At 27.8% G+C, this 17,372-nt stretch overlaps 1 protein-coding gene and 4 long non-coding RNA genes across 5 annotated transcripts; 1 reads left to right on the top strand and 4 right to left on the bottom strand.

Annotated features, from left to right (window-relative positions):
* Positions 1-48: 48 nt before the first annotated feature.
* On the top strand, positions 49-2,251 carry LOC123923177 (CASP-like protein 1E1). The gene is made up of 2 exons (XM_045975848.1): positions 49-443; positions 1,524-2,251. Exons 1-2 carry the CDS (start codon positions 175-177, stop codon positions 1,864-1,866), a joined length of 612 nt encoding a protein of 203 aa, XP_045831804.1. The 5' UTR covers positions 49-174; the 3' UTR covers positions 1,867-2,251.
* Positions 2,252-6,523: 4,272 nt separating this feature from the next.
* LOC123923415 lies at positions 6,524-8,316 on the bottom strand. The gene is made up of 5 exons (XR_006814394.1): positions 7,954-8,316; positions 7,796-7,821; positions 7,544-7,662; positions 7,010-7,401; positions 6,524-6,812 (listed from the first exon to the last, which is right to left on the bottom strand). It is a non-coding gene; the product is annotated as an uncharacterized LOC123923415 (long non-coding RNA).
* A 1,082-nt stretch (positions 8,317-9,398) lies between these two features.
* LOC123882331 lies at positions 9,399-11,315 on the bottom strand. The gene is made up of 5 exons (XR_006799772.1): positions 10,928-11,315; positions 10,768-10,793; positions 10,516-10,634; positions 9,985-10,376; positions 9,399-9,787 (listed from the first exon to the last, which is right to left on the bottom strand). It is a non-coding gene; the product is annotated as an uncharacterized LOC123882331 (long non-coding RNA).
* Positions 11,316-12,510: 1,195 nt separating this feature from the next.
* LOC123882330 lies at positions 12,511-14,294 on the bottom strand. Its single transcript, XR_006799771.1, has 5 exons — positions 13,907-14,294; positions 13,747-13,772; positions 13,495-13,613; positions 12,964-13,355; positions 12,511-12,766 (listed from the first exon to the last, which is right to left on the bottom strand). It is a non-coding gene; the product is annotated as an uncharacterized LOC123882330 (long non-coding RNA).
* A 1,418-nt stretch (positions 14,295-15,712) lies between these two features.
* Positions 15,713-17,085, bottom strand: LOC123923651. Its single transcript, XR_006814457.1, has 4 exons — positions 16,881-17,085; positions 16,722-16,747; positions 16,471-16,588; positions 15,713-16,331 (listed from the first exon to the last, which is right to left on the bottom strand). It is a non-coding gene; the product is annotated as an uncharacterized LOC123923651 (long non-coding RNA).
* Between the last annotated feature and the right edge of the window lie 287 nt (positions 17,086-17,372).

Below are 17,372 nucleotides of genomic sequence, written 5' to 3'. Positions count from 1 at the left end.
CATTAGTCAACAATATCTGCGGTATTCATATTGAATGCAAACTTGCGTGTTTCCAAGTTTCATCACATGCACTATTTATAAGACTATGATCATGCTCTTTCTATTAACACCACCCCAATATTTGAGCATAATAATTAAGGTTTGTGCTAGCTAGATCTTGTTTTGTTTGTTAAAATGGAGGGTGAGAGTAAGGCCATTAATATTGATGGGGTAGAAGGGAATTATGAAAGAGATCATCATGAATTGGCAACGATAAAACCTACTACTGCTGGTGGTTCTTGGGAATTGGTTCTTAGGCTTTTGGCTTTTGTTCTCACCATTGCTGCTGCTATTGTTATTGGGTTGGATAAGCAGTCCAAAGTTGTTCCCATCAAACTTGTAGATTCATTGCCTCCTTTGAATATTGATGTTTATGCTAAGTGGCATTACCTCTCTGCCTTTGTGTAAGTTCTCATATTATTCTCTTCTATTTTTATTTTTCATAAAGATAAAGATAATTCCATTTGAGGTAGTGTTTGATGCATGGCATTTGTGACATCTAGATTCGAAATTGGATTTTTCATGTTGTGGGAGTCTAAATCTTTTCATTAAATTCAACCGTGTTGATATCATGCTTCTTAATTGGTTTTGTGTAACACATTGGATTTTCTAAAATTGAGTAATTTTATTTCAACATAAATAACTGAATTAAGAATGAATCGATCTTAGTAATAAGAGATATAAATTCTAAACAGTCATAGATTTGATCGCTGATGGTGAAAATTTTATATATATCATGATTAAAAAAAAAAAAACCCAAAGTGCCTTCTTCGCATGCCATATAAAATTATATCATTTTATTTATAACTTCAAATGTAATTGAGAAAATGAGAAAAAGTAATAAATAAATTAAGTAAATAAATAAAATTCTATTACCAAAAATAAATAAATAAATAAAATTCTAATAGTGTATCCAAATTGTATCTATATACATGGCTTAAACAATTATTTTGTTTAAAATAGGTGATTTTGTGGACATGTAAAAAATAAGTTCAAAGGTGAACCTTTAAAGTGTGTTTGGACTAGAGAATTTGTGTTAATATAATTTTCAAGGGTAGTCAAATTTCTTCTTTGTAATTTTATTTTTATGATAAATTTGAATAATTTTTTAAAATGGATGAATTTTATGAAGTTTTTTTTTACGGAATGAAGTATTTTATCAAACTTAAAAATATGAAATTCAATATTCAGTACTCTCTACAATATAAATTGGTCCTTCTAATTCTTTTAAATTATGCAAATTGATCCCTAAATTTATCAAAATTTGCATATTAGTCCCCTTTTCAATTATTTTTTATTTAAATTGGTCTCTCAACTTTTAAAAACTTCTCAAGTATGTCCCAAAAAAAAATTATGATTCTCATTTTGGATTACTTTTTATTATATATTTATACTTTTATGCCAAACCTTGATAATTTTACATGTTTTTAAGTTATTTAGTATTTCTTAAGTGACTAACAAATATCCCTTTTCATGTACAAAAGCTACTTTCTGGTGGCAAATGTAATAGCATGCACATATGGAGCTATCTCTATGCTACTTACCTTCCTAAATAGAGGTAAAAGGAAAGTGTTATTGGGAAAATTGGTCACTTTACTTGACGCATTGATGGTGGCTTTGTTATTTTCCGGCATCGGTGCCGCGGGTGCAATTGGTCTCCTTGGCTACCAAGGAAACTCTCATGTAAGATGGAACAAAGTGTGTAATGTCTTTGATAAGTTTTGTCACCAAGTGGCTGCCTCCATTATTCTGTCTCTCCTTGGATCACTAGCATTCCTCTTGCTAATAGTGCTTCTTCCCATCTTGAGGTTTCATCGGAGAACTTAGTCAAAAATAATTAAATACGATCATAATGTTGATTTTCCACAAAGATACTATTCAATTTGCATTGTAATATGTGTGCCAATTTTGGCATGATTAGACATCACCTCAACTCATATTGTCTATGACACTTGTTTAGAATCTAGAACAGAATAATACCTCTCTAGCAGAGGCTAAGGGATTAAAGAATATACTAACCCTTATGCGTGGTATAGGCCCTCCTTCTAGCGTAGTAATTTTCATTTTTTTGAAGTAATGTGAGATTTTTTAGTATTGTGATACTTTGACTCAACATGAGAAAACTATTTATCTCTGCATAAATTTCACGAACCATTGCAGCAAAATATACAGCAGAATGAGAATCAATCTCAATCTGATAATTGACATTAGACATACTATAATATATGAAACTGTGAAAATTACTTGCCGACTTTACATGAATATGTCACTAGTCAGTATCAACGCTGGCTAATTAGCTGTCATCACTGAACCAACTACGATCGATAGAGAGACTTTTCCCACAAAAAACTACATCCATTAATTAATAAACAAACTAGTCGCTGGCCCGTGCATTGCACGGGTTCGGCGGAACATCATTTTTATGTCAATCATGAATGTTGTTGATCATAATAAATTAAACAATCATTTTATTATTTGATGTTTTTGTAATAGTAATTTTAAAAATTTTATTAGCGATAAGAAATTTCATCTCCCCGTCAATTATAAATTTTTATAAGTAATAACTTATAATGGTAATTTTAAAATCCTTATGAGCAATAAAAATTGTCATCTCCAAGTGAATTAGAATTTTTTATTAGTAATAACTTGTAAAAGTGATTTTTAAATTTGTAATTTTGCGATAAAAATTGTCATATCCTCGTGATTTATAATTTTTTCCGATATCGTAAATTATAAATTTTTATCAGTAATAATTTCTCCCCCTTTAATATAATTTTTTATCATTAATAATTTGTAATAATGATTTTAAATTTTTTTATCATCAATAAAAATGGTCATCTCCCCAATCATGGTTGTTGATTTAAATTAAGAGAATGATATAACTTAATCATAATTGTGGACTAAGCAAAAGTTATCATTACAAACATAGATGCAAACTAAACACAATTGTTCAAGTGATTTAGAGATGATAGCAAGTTAAGAAAAAGTTAATAAAAGATGGTGAAATTAAAAGTTCCTAAGGTTGTACGCGTACACCTATGAAAAGTGAAATTTTGAAATGAACCACCTTATTATTTGGTGTTTTTGTAGTAGTGATTTTAAAATTTTTATTAGCGATAAATTTTTTTATCTCTCTGTCAATTATAAATTTTTATCAGTAATTACATGTAATAGTATTATTAAAAAAACTTGTAATAGTAATTTAAATTTATTTATTAGCGATAAAAATTATCATCTCCCCATGAATTATAAATTTTTATTAGTAATAATTTGTATTGTGATTTTAAAATTTCTATCAGAGGTGAAAATTGTCATCTTCCCATAAAAATATATCCATTTCCCCGTCAATTATAAAAAATGGCACAAATTTTTATTGGCAATAAAAAATGCATTTCCCCGTCAATTATAAATTTTTATCAGTAATAACTTATAATAATCATTTTAAACTTTTGTCAGTGATAAAAATTATCATTTTTATGTAAATTATAAATCTTCATCGGTAATAACTTATAATAGTGAAGGAGTTATGAAAAAATATAACATTAAATGCTCAATACTTCCTAAAAAGTAGCAATGATGATGTAGCGATCCATATAAAATATTGGTAACCATGAATACACCCCTCCCCTAAAAAGTAGCAATTATGATTCAATAATATGGGTTTCAAATTTAACTGTATATGTATAAGAGGAATATAAGAAGTTTAGTTACTTGATTAGTGTGTTGCACATTTTCTAGTGCTTCTAATTGGACATTGCTTGCTTCCAAAATACATAAATAGAGCCAATTAATTTTAGATAAAGTAGTTCTTTTGGATAAACACCACATGACAAAAAAAATTATAAGTACCATGTTTATATCAACAAAAGTAATTTAGTTCTATTCTGCGAATCTTTTTGGTTGAAAATTATTGCTTTTATGGTCCTATAGTTATAAGCACATATTATTGCTTTTATGGTCCTATAATTATAAGCACATTTGGGTGGAGTAACATGTGTAGGATCCTAGTGTTTTCCATGAGCTAAAGTGTGTCTTCCAAGTTTTAAATTAACATTTGGATATCCATCACACCGAATTTTATAGTGAAGCTTTCAAGACCCGTGATATGTGTAACTTTTATTAGCGATAAAAATTTTCATCTTCCTGTCAATTATAAATTTTTATCCGTAATTATATGTAATAGTATTATTAAAAAAAACTTGTAACAGTAATTTAAATTTATTTATTAGCGATAAAAATTATCATCTCCCCGTGAATTATAAATTTTTATCAGTAATAATTTGTAATTGTGATTTTATAGTTTTATCAGCTATGAAAATTGTCATCTCCCCGTTTATTATAATTTTTTATCATTAATATTAATAATTTGTAATAGTGATTTTAAATTTTTGTATCATCAATAAAAATGGTCATCTCCCCATGAATTATAAATTTTTATCAGTAATAACTTGTAATAGTGATTTCTAAAAATTTATCGTATATAAAAATGGTCATCTCCCCGTGAATTATAATTTTTTATCGGTAATAACTTATAATAGTGATTTTAAAAATTTTATGAGATAAAAACTGTGATCTGCCCATAATTCCAATTTATTCTCTCTCTCTCTTATGTCCAATTAGAATGCATGCAATCAAATGCCTCATGAGTTAGTATGTTGGAGTTCCCGGAGTGGAAGTAGAAGAGTGGAGAGAATATAAGAGTGAATTTGAAACATGTAATGTTTGCATGTTTCTTGTTAATTAATGAGGAAGAAGAAGTTAATGACAAAGAAGTAGAAAAACACGGTTTTGAAGAAGACCATAGGGTTAGGGAGAAAGATAGAGAGTTTAGGTTGGAAGACACATGACTTTTTGCATGTCTTTTGACTTTTGAAAGAATAAGCAATTAATGATGAAGAAGAGGGTTTAGGGTTAGAGAGGAAAAAGAAGGTTTAGGGTTAGGGAGAATTATGGTTAGAAATTAGAATTTAGGGTTAGAATTAGGGATATATAGGTTGAGCATTTATAATCTGCACAGAGTGGAAGCATGGAAGTATTCCTTTTGAGCAAAGCTGCTCTCACCTTATATCAGCATTTAAGTATTACTCAAATTCTATCAACATTTAAGTATGTCATTCCATTTATTTGATGTGCATGCATTGGTGGATATTAGTCAAATTCTATCAGTATGAGAGAGATGAAACGTATCAATGTTAGACCCATAAAAATTTGGTGTGCATGCATTGTTGGATTGCAATTAATTCAATTCAAACTAAATTTACAATTCAATTATTGTCTTACTTAAATCCTTTTAATGTTTTCTACCAAAAAAATAAATTCTATTAGTGTTTAAGTATCTCACTCTAGTGGTATCTTGATCTTGGTTAGCGGATAATAAAGTTATTGATATTTATTTAAGCTGTAATTGGACTTTGGATAAATGACTAAAAACATTTGATTATAAACTAATTTAATTGTTTTAATCAAAATTTCTATACTTAAGAGTTCAGAAGTAAAATAGGGATTACATAAAAAGAGTGTTGAGAGACGGAAGCAAAATAAAGGGATTAAATATCAAAGAGTAAAAATAGGAGTATTGAGTAAAATTAGGCAACAATAAATATATATCTAATTATTTATCTAACCCACCCACCCCCCACCCCCTTTTTACGGATCCATCTAATTCCTAAAAGTTGTAAATATCAATAAATATGAACTATTTTCACCAAGATTGCTTTAACATTTTGGCTACACGTTTTTTCTGGCTTAGTGTATAGGTGGCCATTACTTGATTAAGTTGAAAGAGAATAAATATAACAATTGTTTTTTAGCCACAAATACAACAAAGATGTGATGAAAAAAATTAAAGCTTAAATAATACAGTAATTATCATTTATAATTAATTATTTTTGGTACAAATGATGATCATCTTTTACTATGGAATAAAAAAATAGATTTTAAATATTATTTGGCTGCATGTTGAAGTTGTTCAGTTTCCACTATTCATTGCAATAAATATGATAGAGATGAATAACAAAATTCTTTTTTTTGGTACAAAGAATAGATTAGATTTAGGAAAATAAAACATAATATATGTAAAAAAATTATTAAAATTCTTTAGCGATAATTATAAACCCATTTAAGTTTAGTGATACACTCTAATTATAGCACTAAAATCTACTCTCTAATTTATAACATGAATTAATAAACTTATAACATGACTACTCTCTAATTTTATTTTATTTTAGTGCTATGTAGGAGTATATTATTTCCGTATAAGTTTGGTTATGAATTTTAAATATTATAGATTTTTCTCTTTTGAGAATTATCAGTTTGTTAGAGGAGTATTTTTACTTCTCTACCAAAAAAAAAAGAGGAGTATTTTTACTATTTTTTAGGATGGGGACATACTATTAGAAATTCAAATTCCTCCAACAAATACGACAATAAATTCTACCCAATTAAATTAGAGTTAAGAACTAAATTAGTGTTTAATAGGAGTGTTGAGTAAAATTAGGAATAATTTCCTACAAAATAGCTTTGAATGCACTTCTTTTTTTTTTTTGCTTAGTTAGAGAGAGAAGGAAAACAAATGGATTAAACAAGAGAGAGTAAAAATAGGAATGTTTAGTAAAATTAGGAATAATTATCCCTACAAATACGTTTTTTTACTTAACTACAAAGACAACAAAATACAAAATATATTGTTATTGTTTGGTTTAGGTTGCAAGCTTCTTGATGAGAATGTTTGGTTCCACATCCCTTATTCTGCATTTATCTCTGTTGTAAACACCCTGTCATTCATTAATCAACACAAACCAAATTAAGGTTTTGTTTTGTTTTATTGGGACAATAATAATAATTGAAACCATATAAAAATAAATAAATCATATATAATAGTTGCATAAGATGAGTTTTCTACATGAAATGCAGTAAAACAAAACAAAACACAAAAGTAAACAAACAAACATGGAAAATATGATGGAAGTACCTGTATCTTCAAAAATTCTTCTCCTGAGAACAAAAGGAACAATGTCAACTTGTTGCTTTATTAAATTGAATGGGAATAAATATAATAAAACTTTTTAGCTGGAAAGACAACAAATATTTTATGAAAAAAAAAAATTAAAATTTTGGTCTCCATAAGATATTTGATGCTAGTAGTTGCATGCGCTTTGATTGCTTTCCATAAAATATTTTTGTTAATAATTATCCCTACAAAATAGCATTACACTTTTTTTTTCAGAACAAAATTTTTTCCAGCTAAAAAGACAAAGACAGCAAAATACAAAATATATATTGTTATTGTTTGGTTTAGATTGCTTGATGAGAATGTTTGGTTCCACATCCCTTGTTCTGCATCTATCTCAGTTGTAAACACCCCTGCCATTCATTCACTAATCAATTGGGACAATAATAATAATAATAATTGAAACCGTATAAAAAAAAATCATAATAGTTGCGTAAGATGAATGAAAAAGAAAACATAAAAGTAAAACAAACATGGATAATATGATGGAAGTACCTGTATCTTCAAAAACTTCTTCTTTACTCGTGTTTTATACACAACTACCGACTAACATGAGAAAAATTTGTTCCTTTGAGTTGTGATAAATAAAGATGTGGGCAGCAGAGATTATAAATCTGAGAAAATAGAGAACAACTGAGGAAAAAAGAAGAAAAAAATTAAATAATAATGATCATCTTTTACTGCATAATCAAAGGAATAAGAAACAAAAACAAATAGATTTAAAGCATAATTGAAACCATGATTTACCTTTCAGTTTAGAGAGTACCAAACTCCTTTGTAATTAACCAAAAAAGAAAAAATAGATTAAGGAAATACATGAGACAAACATAGAGTTCCAGAAATTAGAGAAAAAAAATTACAAAAAAAAAAGTTAAGGTGAAGAGGTGGCAACAAAAAATTCTCACCTATCAACTTAGATGCAACAAAAATGTCTACTTCCACTCCTCTACTTCCATCAACACAAAAATGTCTATAACATATATTTAGCATCTTCCACCATAAATCAAATTCATAGCTTTGAAAATAATATGAAAAATGTAACTGAGAGGGGAAAGAAATTGCTTGGGTGTGGTTGCAATCCATCAAGGATTGAGGGAGAAAGGTTTTAATTCCATACTAGATATTAGAGAGAAAAAAAAAAGGTGAGATGAAGAGATGTAGGGATTTTTGTTCTCTGGTGAAGAAGATACATGAAAATATAGATGAATTTTTTATGGAGGATTTATAGAGAAACATGGCCTGCATATAGCCATTTTTGTGTAAAGAGAAATTTGTTGATTTGTTGATGATAGGTAGATGAGTAAATTGGTGGTATTTATAGAGAAACATGGATATACTTAAGAAGTGCATGTTGGACAGATGGAATGTTGCATGGAAGATACAGATAAAAATCTTTCATAGAAGACACATGGAAGATTGCATGGGTTTGAGTATTAATGAAAGGAATTTGCAGGTCTTCTGATACAGTGAAATTTGCAGGTCTTCTGATAAATAGAATTTTTAGAAAAGAGGGGTATATTGTGAGTAGGATTAGAATTATGTTTTGTATCTTTACCAAAAAAAAAAAAAGAATTATGTTTTGTATTATAGGGTTAGAATTAGGTTTGGTATTAGGTTTGGAAAAAGGTTTGGAAAAATGGGTTATTAGGTTTGGTATTAGATTTGGGTGAATTAGGGTTAGTGAATTAGGCTTGGATGAGTTCATAATTTAGTGTATAGGTGGCCATTACTTGATTAAGTTGAAAGAGAATAAATATAACAATTGTTTTTTAGCCACAAATACAGCAAAGATGTGATGAAAAAAATTAAAGCTTAAATAATACAGTAATTATCATTTATAATTAATTATTTTTGGTACAAATGATGATCATCTTTTACTATGGAATAAAAAAATAGATTTTAAATATTATTTGGCTGCATGTTGAAGTTGTTCAATTTCCACTATTCATTGCAATAAATATGATAGAGATGAATAACAAAATTCTTTTTTTTGGTACAAAGAATAGATTAGATTTAGGAAAATAAAACATAATATATGTAAAAAAATTATTAAAATTCTTTAGCGATAATTATAAACCCATTTAAGTTTAGTGATACACTCTAATTATAGCACTAAAATCTACTCTCTAATTTATAACATGAATTAATAAACTTATAACATGACTACTCTCTAATTTTATTTTATTTTAGTGCTATGTAGGAGTATATTATTTACGTATAAGTTTGGTTATGAATTTTAAATATTATAGATTTTTCTCTTTTGAGAATTATCAGTTTGTTAGAGGAGTATTTTTACTTCTCTACCAAAAAAAAAAAGAGGAGTATTTTTACTATTTTTTAGGATGGGGACATACTATTAGAAATTCAAATTCCTCCAACAAATACGACAATAAATTCTACCCAATTAAATTAGAGTTAAGAACTAAATTAGTGTTTAATAGGAGTGTTGAGTAAAATTAGGAATAATTTCCTACAAAATAGCATTGAATGCACTTCTTTTTTTTTTTTTTGCTTAGTTAGAGAGAGAAGGAAAACAAATGGATTAAATAAGAGAGAGTAAAAATAGGAATGTTTAGTAAAATTAGGAATAATTATCCCTACAAATACGTTTTTTTACTTAACTACAAAGACAACAAAATACAAAATATATTGTTATTGTTTGGTTTAGGTTGCAAGCTTCTTGATGAGAATGTTTGGTTCCACATCCCTTATTCTGCATTTATCTCTGTTGTAAACACCCTGTCATTCATTAATCAACACAATCCAAATTAAGGTTTTGTTTTGTTTTATTGGGACAATAATAATAATTGAAACCATATAAAAATAAATAAATCATATATAATAGTTGCATAAGATGAGTTTTCTACATGAAATGCAGTAAAACAAAACAAAACACAAAAGTAAACAAACAAACATGGAAAATATGATGGAAGTACCTGTATCTTCAAAAATTCTTCTCCTGAGAACAAAAGGAACAATGTCAACTTGTTGCTTTATTAAATTGAATGGGAATAAATATAATAAAACTTTTTAGCGGGAAAGACAACAAATATTTTATGAAAAAAATAATTAAAATTTTGGTCTCCATAAGATATTTGATGCTAGTAGTTGCATGCGCTTTGATTGCTTTCCATAAAATATTTTTGTTAATAATTATCCCTACAAAATAGCATTACACTTTTTTTTTCCAGAACAAAATTTTTTCCAGCTAAAAAGACAAAGACAGCAAAATACAAAATATATATTGTTATTGTTTGGTTTAGATTGCTTGATGAGAATGTTTGGTTCCACATCCCTTGTTCTGCATCTATCTCAGTTGTAAACACCCCTGCCATTCATTCATTAATCAATTGGGACAATAATAATAATAATTGAAACCATATAAAAAAAAATCATAATAGTTGCGTAAGATGAATGAAAAAGAAAACATAAAAGTAAAACAAACATGGATAATATGATGGAAGTACCTGTATCTTCAAAAACTTCTTCTTTACTCGTGTTTTATACACAACTACCGACTAACATGAGAAAAATTTGTTCCTTTGAGTTGTGATAAATAAAGATGTGGGCAGCAGAGATTATAAATCTGAGAAAATAGAGAACAACTGAGGAAAAAAGAAGAAAAAAATTAAATAATAATGATCATCTTTTACTGCATAATCAAAGGAATAAGAAACAAAAACAAATAGATTTAAAGCATAATTGAAACCATGATTTACCTTTCAGTTTAGAGAGTACCAAACTCCTTTGTAATTAACCAAAAAAGAAAAAATAGATTAAGGAAATACATGAGACAAACATAGAGTTCCAGAAATTAGAGAAAAAAAATTACAAAAAAAAAAAAGTTAAGGTGAAGAGGTGGCAACAAAAAATTCTCACCTATCAACTTAGATGCAACAAAAATGTCTACTTCCACTCCTCTACTTCCATCAACACAAAAATGTCTATAACATATATTTAGCATCTTCCACCATAAATCAAATTCATAGCTTTGAAAATAATATGAAAAATGTAACTGAGAGGGGAAAGAAATTGCTTGGGTGTGGTTGCAATCCATCAAGGATTGAGGGAGAAAGGTTTTAATTCCATACTAGATATTAGAGAGAAAGAAAAAAAAAAAAGGTGAGATGAAGAGATGTAGGGATTTTTGTTCTCTGGTGAAGAAGATACATGAAAATATAGATGAATTTTTTATGGAGGATTTATAGAGAAACATGGCCTGCATATAGCCATTTTTGTGTAAAGAGAAATTTGTTGATTTGTTGATGATAGGTAGATGAGTAAATTGGTGGTATTTATAGAGAAACATGGATATACTTAAGAAGTGCATGTTGGACAGATGGAATGTTGCATGGAAGATACAGATAAAAATCTTTCATAGAAGACACATGGAAGATTGCATGGGTTTGAGTATTAATCAAAGGAATTTGCAGGTCTTCTGATACAGTGAAATTTGCAGGTCTTCTGATAAATAGAATTTTTAGAAAAGAGGGGTATATTGTGAGTAGGATTAGAATTATGTTTTGTATCTTTACCAAAAAAAAAAAGAATTATGTTTTGTATTATAGGGTTAGAATTAGGTTTGGTATTAGGTTTGGAAAAAGGTTTGGAAAAATGGGTTATTAGGTTTGGTATTAGATTTGGGTGAATTAGGGTTAGTGAATTAGGCTTGGATGAGTTCATAATTTAGTGTATAGGTGGCCATTACTTGATTAAGTTGAAAGAGAATAAATATAACAATTGTTTTTTAGCCACAAATACAGCAAAGATGTGATGAAAAAAATTAAAGCTTAAATAATACAGTAATTATCATTTATAATTAATTATTTTTGGTACAAATGATGATCATCTTTTACTATGGAATAAAAAAATAGATTTTAAATATTATTTGGCTGCATGTTGAAGTTGTTCAATTTCCACTATTCATTGCAATAAATATGATAGAGATGAATAACAAAATTCTTTTTTTTGGTACAAAGAATAGATTAGATTTAGGAAAATAAAACATAATATATGTAAAAAAATTATTAAAATTCTTTAGCGATAATTATAAACCCATTTAAGTTTAGTGATACACTCTAATTATAGCACTAAAATCTACTCTCTAATTTATAACATGAATTAATAAACTTATAACATGACTACTCTCTAATTTTATTTTATTTTAGTGCTATGTAGGAGTATATTATTTACGTATAAGTTTGGTTATGAATTTTAAATATTATAGATTTTTCTCTTTTGAGAATTATCAGTTTGTTAGAGGAGTATTTTTACTTCTCTACCAAAAAAAAAAAAGAGGAGTATTTTTACTATTTTTTAGGATGGGGACATACTATTAGAAATTCAAATTCCTCCAACAAATACGACAATAAATTCTACCCAATTAAATTAGAGTTAAGAACTAAATTAGTGTTTAATAGGAGTGTTGAGTAAAATTAGGAATAATTTCCTACAAAATAGCATTGAATGCACTTCTTTTTTTTTTTTTTGCTTAGTTAGAGAGAGAAGGAAAACAAATGGATTAAATAAGAGAGAGTAAAAATAGGAATGTTTAGTAAAATTAGGAATAATTATCCCTACAAATACGTTTTTTTACTTAACTACAAAGACAACAAAATACAAAATATATTGTTATTGTTTGGTTTAGGTTGCAAGCTTCTTGATGAGAATGTTTGGTTCCACATCCCTTATTCTGCATTTATCTCTGTTGTAAACACCCTGTCATTCATTAATCAACACAATCCAAATTAAGGTTTTGTTTTGTTTTATTGGGACAATAATAATAATTGAAACCATATAAAAATAAATAAATCATATATAATAGTTGCATAAGATGAGTTTTCTACATGAAATGCAGTAAAACAAAACAAAACACAAAAGTAAACAAACAAACATGGAAAATATGATGGAAGTACCTGTATCTTCAAAAATTCTTCTCCTGAGAACAAAAGGAACAATGTCAACTTGTTGCTTTATTAAATTGAATGGGAATAAATATAATAAAACTTTTTAGCGGGAAAGACAACAAATATTTTATGAAAAAAATAATTAAAATTTTGGTCTCCATAAGATATTTGATGCTAGTAGTTGCATGCGCTTTGATTGCTTTCCATAAAATATTTTTGTTAATAATTATCCCTACAAAATAGCATTACACTTTTTTTTTCCAGAACAAAATTTTTTCCAGCTAAAAAGACAAAGACAGCAAAATACAAAATATATATTGTTATTGTTTGGTTTAGATTGCTTGATGAGAATGTTTGGTTCCACATCCCTTGTTCTGCATCTATCTCAGTTGTAAACACCCCTGCCATTCATTCATTAATCAATTGGGACAATAATAATAATAATTGAAACCATATAAAAAAAAATCATAATAGTTGCGTAAGATGAATGAAAAAGAAAACATAAAAGTAAAACAAACATGGATAATATGATGGAAGTACCTGTATCTTCAAAAACTTCTTCTTTACTCGTGTTTTATACACAACTACCGACTAACATGAGAAAAATTTGTTCCTTTGAGTTGTGATAAATAAAGATGTGGGCAGCAGAGATTATAAATCTGAGAAAATAGAGAACAACTGAGGAAAAAAGAAGAAAAAAATTAAATAATAATGATCATCTTTTACTGCATAATCAAAGGAATAAGAAACAAAAACAAATAGATTTAAAGCATAATTGAAACCATGATTTACCTTTCAGTTTAGAGAGTACCAAACTCCTTTGTAATTAACCAAAAAAGAAAAAATAGATTAAGGAAATACATGAGACAAACATAGAGTTCCAGAAATTAGAGAAAAAAAATTACAAAAAAAAAAAAGTTAAGGTGAAGAGGTGGCAACAAAAAATTCTCACCTATCAACTTAGATGCAACAAAAATGTCTACTTCCACTCCTCTACTTCCATCAACACAAAAATGTCTATAACATATATTTAGCATCTTCCACCATAAATCAAATTCATAGCTTTGAAAATAATATGAAAAATGTAACTGAGAGGGGAAAGAAATTGCTTGGGTGTGGTTGCAATCCATCAAGGATTGAGGGAGAAAGGTTTTAATTCCATACTAGATATTAGAGAGAAAGAAAAAAAAAAAAGGTGAGATGAAGAGATGTAGGGATTTTTGTTCTCTGGTGAAGAAGATACATGAAAATATAGATGAATTTTTTATGGAGGATTTATAGAGAAACATGGCCTGCATATAGCCATTTTTGTGTAAAGAGAAATTTGTTGATTTGTTGATGATAGGTAGATGAGTAAATTGGTGGTATTTATAGAGAAACATGGATATACTTAAGAAGTGCATGTTGGACAGATGGAATGTTGCATGGAAGATACAGATAAAAATCTTTCATAGAAGACACATGGAAGATTGCATGGGTTTGAGTATTAATCAAAGGAATTTGCAGGTCTTCTGATACAGTGAAATTTGCAGGTCTTCTGATAAATAGAATTTTTAGAAAAGAGGGGTATATTGTGAGTAGGATTAGAATTATGTTTTGTATCTTTACCAAAAAAAAAAAGAATTATGTTTTGTATTATAGGGTTAGAATTAGGTTTGGTATTAGGTTTGGAAAAAGGTTTGGAAAAATGGGTTATTAGGTTTGGTATTAGATTTGGGTGAATTAGGGTTAGTGAATTAGGCTTGGATGAGTTCATAATTTAGTGTATAGGTGGCCATTACTTGATTAAGTTGAAAGAGAATAAATATAACAATTGTTTTTTAGCCACAAATACAGCAAAGATGTGATGAAAAAAATTAAAGCTTAAATAATACAGTAATTATCATTTATAATTAATTATTTTTGGTACAAATGATGATCATCTTTTACTATGGAATAAAAAAATAGATTTTAAATATTATTTGGCTGCATGTTGAAGTTGTTCAATTTCCACTATTCATTGCAATAAATATGATAGAGATGAATAACAAAATTCTTTTTTTTGGTACAAAGAATAGATTAGATTTAGGAAAATAAAACATAATATATGTAAAAAAATTATTAAAATTCTTTAGCGATAATTATAAACCCATTTAAGTTTAGTGATACACTCTAATTATAGCACTAAAATCTACTCTCTAATTTATAACATGAATTAATAAACTTATAACATGACTACTCTCTAATTTTATTTTATTTTAGTGCTATGTAGGAGTATATTATTTACGTATAAGTTTGGTTATGAATTTTAAATATTATAGATTTTTCTCTTTTGAGAATTATCAGTTTGTTAGAGGAGTATTTTTACTTCTCTACCAAAAAAAAAAGAGGAGTATTTTTACTATTTTTTAGGATGGGGACATACTATTAGAAATTCAAATTCCTCCAACAAATACGACAATAAATTCTACCCAATTAAATTAGAGTTAAGAACTAAATTAGTGTTTAATAGGAGTGTTGAGTAAAATTAGGAATAATTTCCTACAAAATAGCATTGAATGCACTTTTTTTTTTTTTTTTTGCTTAGTTAGAGAGAGAAGGAAAACAAATGGATTAAATAAGAGAGAGTAAAAATAGGAATGTTTAGTAAAATTAGGAATAATTATCCCTACAAATACGTTTTTTTACTTAACTACAAAGACAACAAAATACAAAATATATTGTTATTGTTTGGTTTAGGTTGCAAGCTTCTTGATGAGAATGTTTGGTTCCACATCCCTTATTCTACATTTATCTCTGTTGTAAACACCCTGTCATTCATTAATCAACACAAACCAAATTAAGGTTTTGTTTTGTTTTATTGGGACAATAATAATAATTGAAACCATATAAAAATAAATAAATCATATATAATAGTTGCATAAGATGAGTTTTCTACATGAAATGCAGTAAAACAAAACAAAACACAAAAGTAAACAAACAAACATGGAAAATATGATGGAAGTACCTGTATCTTCAAAAATTCTTCTCCTGAGAACAAAAGGAACAATGTCAACTTGTTGCTTTATTAAATTGAATGGGAATAAATATAATAAAACTTTTTAGCGGGAAAGACAACAAATATTTTATGAAAAAAAAAATTAAAATTTTGGTCTCCATAAGATATTTGATGCTAGTAGTTGCATGCGCTTTGATTGCTTTCCATAAAATATTTTTGTTAATAATTATCCCTACAAAATAGCATTACACTTTTTTTTCCAGAACAAAATTTTTTCCAGCTAAAAAGACAAAGACAGCAAAATACAAAATATATATTGTTATTGTTTGGTTTAGATTGCTTGATGAGAATGTTTGGTTCCACATCCCTTGTTCTGCATCTATCTCAGTTGTAAACACCCCTGCCATTCATTCATTAATCAATTGGGACAATAATAATAATAATTGAAACCATATAAAAAAAAATCATAATAGTTGCGTAAGATGAATGAAAAAGAAAACATAAAAGTAAAACAAACATGGATAATATGATGGAAGTACCTGTATCTTCAAAAACTTCTTCTTTACTGTGTTTTATACACAACTACCGACTAACATGAGAAAAATTTGTTCCTTTGAGTTGTGATAAATAAAGATGTGGGCAGCAGAGATTATAAATCTGAGAAAATAGAGAACAACTGAGGAAAAAAGAAGAAAAAAATTAAATAATAATGATCATCTTTTACTGCATAATCAAAGGAATAAGAAACAAAAACAAATAGATTTAAAGCATAATTGAAACCATGATTTACCTTTCAGTTTAGAGAGTACCAAACTCCTTTGTAATTAACCAAAAAAGAAAAAATAGATTAAGGAAATACATGAGACAAACATAGAGTTCCAGAAATTAGAGAAAAAAAATTACAAAAAAAAAAAGTTAAGGTGAAGAGGTGGCAACAAAAAATTCTCACCTATCAACTTAGATGCAACAAAAATGTCTACTTCCACTCCTCTACTTCCATCAACACAAAAATGTCTATAACATATATTTAGCATCTTCCACCATAAATCAAATTCATAGCTTTGAAAATAATATGAAAAATGTAACTGAGAGGGGAAAGAAATTGCTTGGGTGTGGTTGCAATCCATCAAGGATTGAGGGAGAAAGGTTTTAATTCCATACTAAATATTAGAGAGAGAAAAAAAAAAGGTGAGATGAAGATGTAGGGATTTTTGTTCTCTGGTGAAGAAGATACATGAAAATATAGATGAATTTTTTATGGAGGATTTATAGAGAAACATGGCCTGCATATAGCCATTTTTGTGTAAAGAGAAATTTGTTGATTTGTTGATGATAGGTAGATGAGTAAATTGGTGGTATTTATAGAGAAACATGGATATACTTAAGAAGTGCATGTTGGACAGATGGAATGTTGCATGGAAGATACAGATAAAAATCTTTC

The sequence above is a fragment of the Trifolium pratense genome, linkage group LG4 (assembly GCF_020283565.1).
Source record: "Trifolium pratense cultivar HEN17-A07 linkage group LG4, ARS_RC_1.1, whole genome shotgun sequence".
Taxonomy (NCBI): Eukaryota; Viridiplantae; Streptophyta; class Magnoliopsida; order Fabales; family Fabaceae; genus Trifolium; species Trifolium pratense.
Note: the sequence above shows the minus strand (reverse complement) of the source record. Positions and strands in the feature narration are given on the sequence as shown.

Excerpts from the sequence above, each read along its gene's own strand:
- LOC123923177 (XM_045975848.1), top strand. The coding sequence starts at position 175 with ATGGAGGGTGAGAGTAAGGCCATTAATATTGATGGGGTAGAAGGGAAT. Across the intron at positions 444-1,523 it reads CATTACCTCTCTGCCTTTGT|CTACTTTCTGGTGGCAAATG; the intron begins GTAAGTTCTCAT and ends CATGTACAAAAG.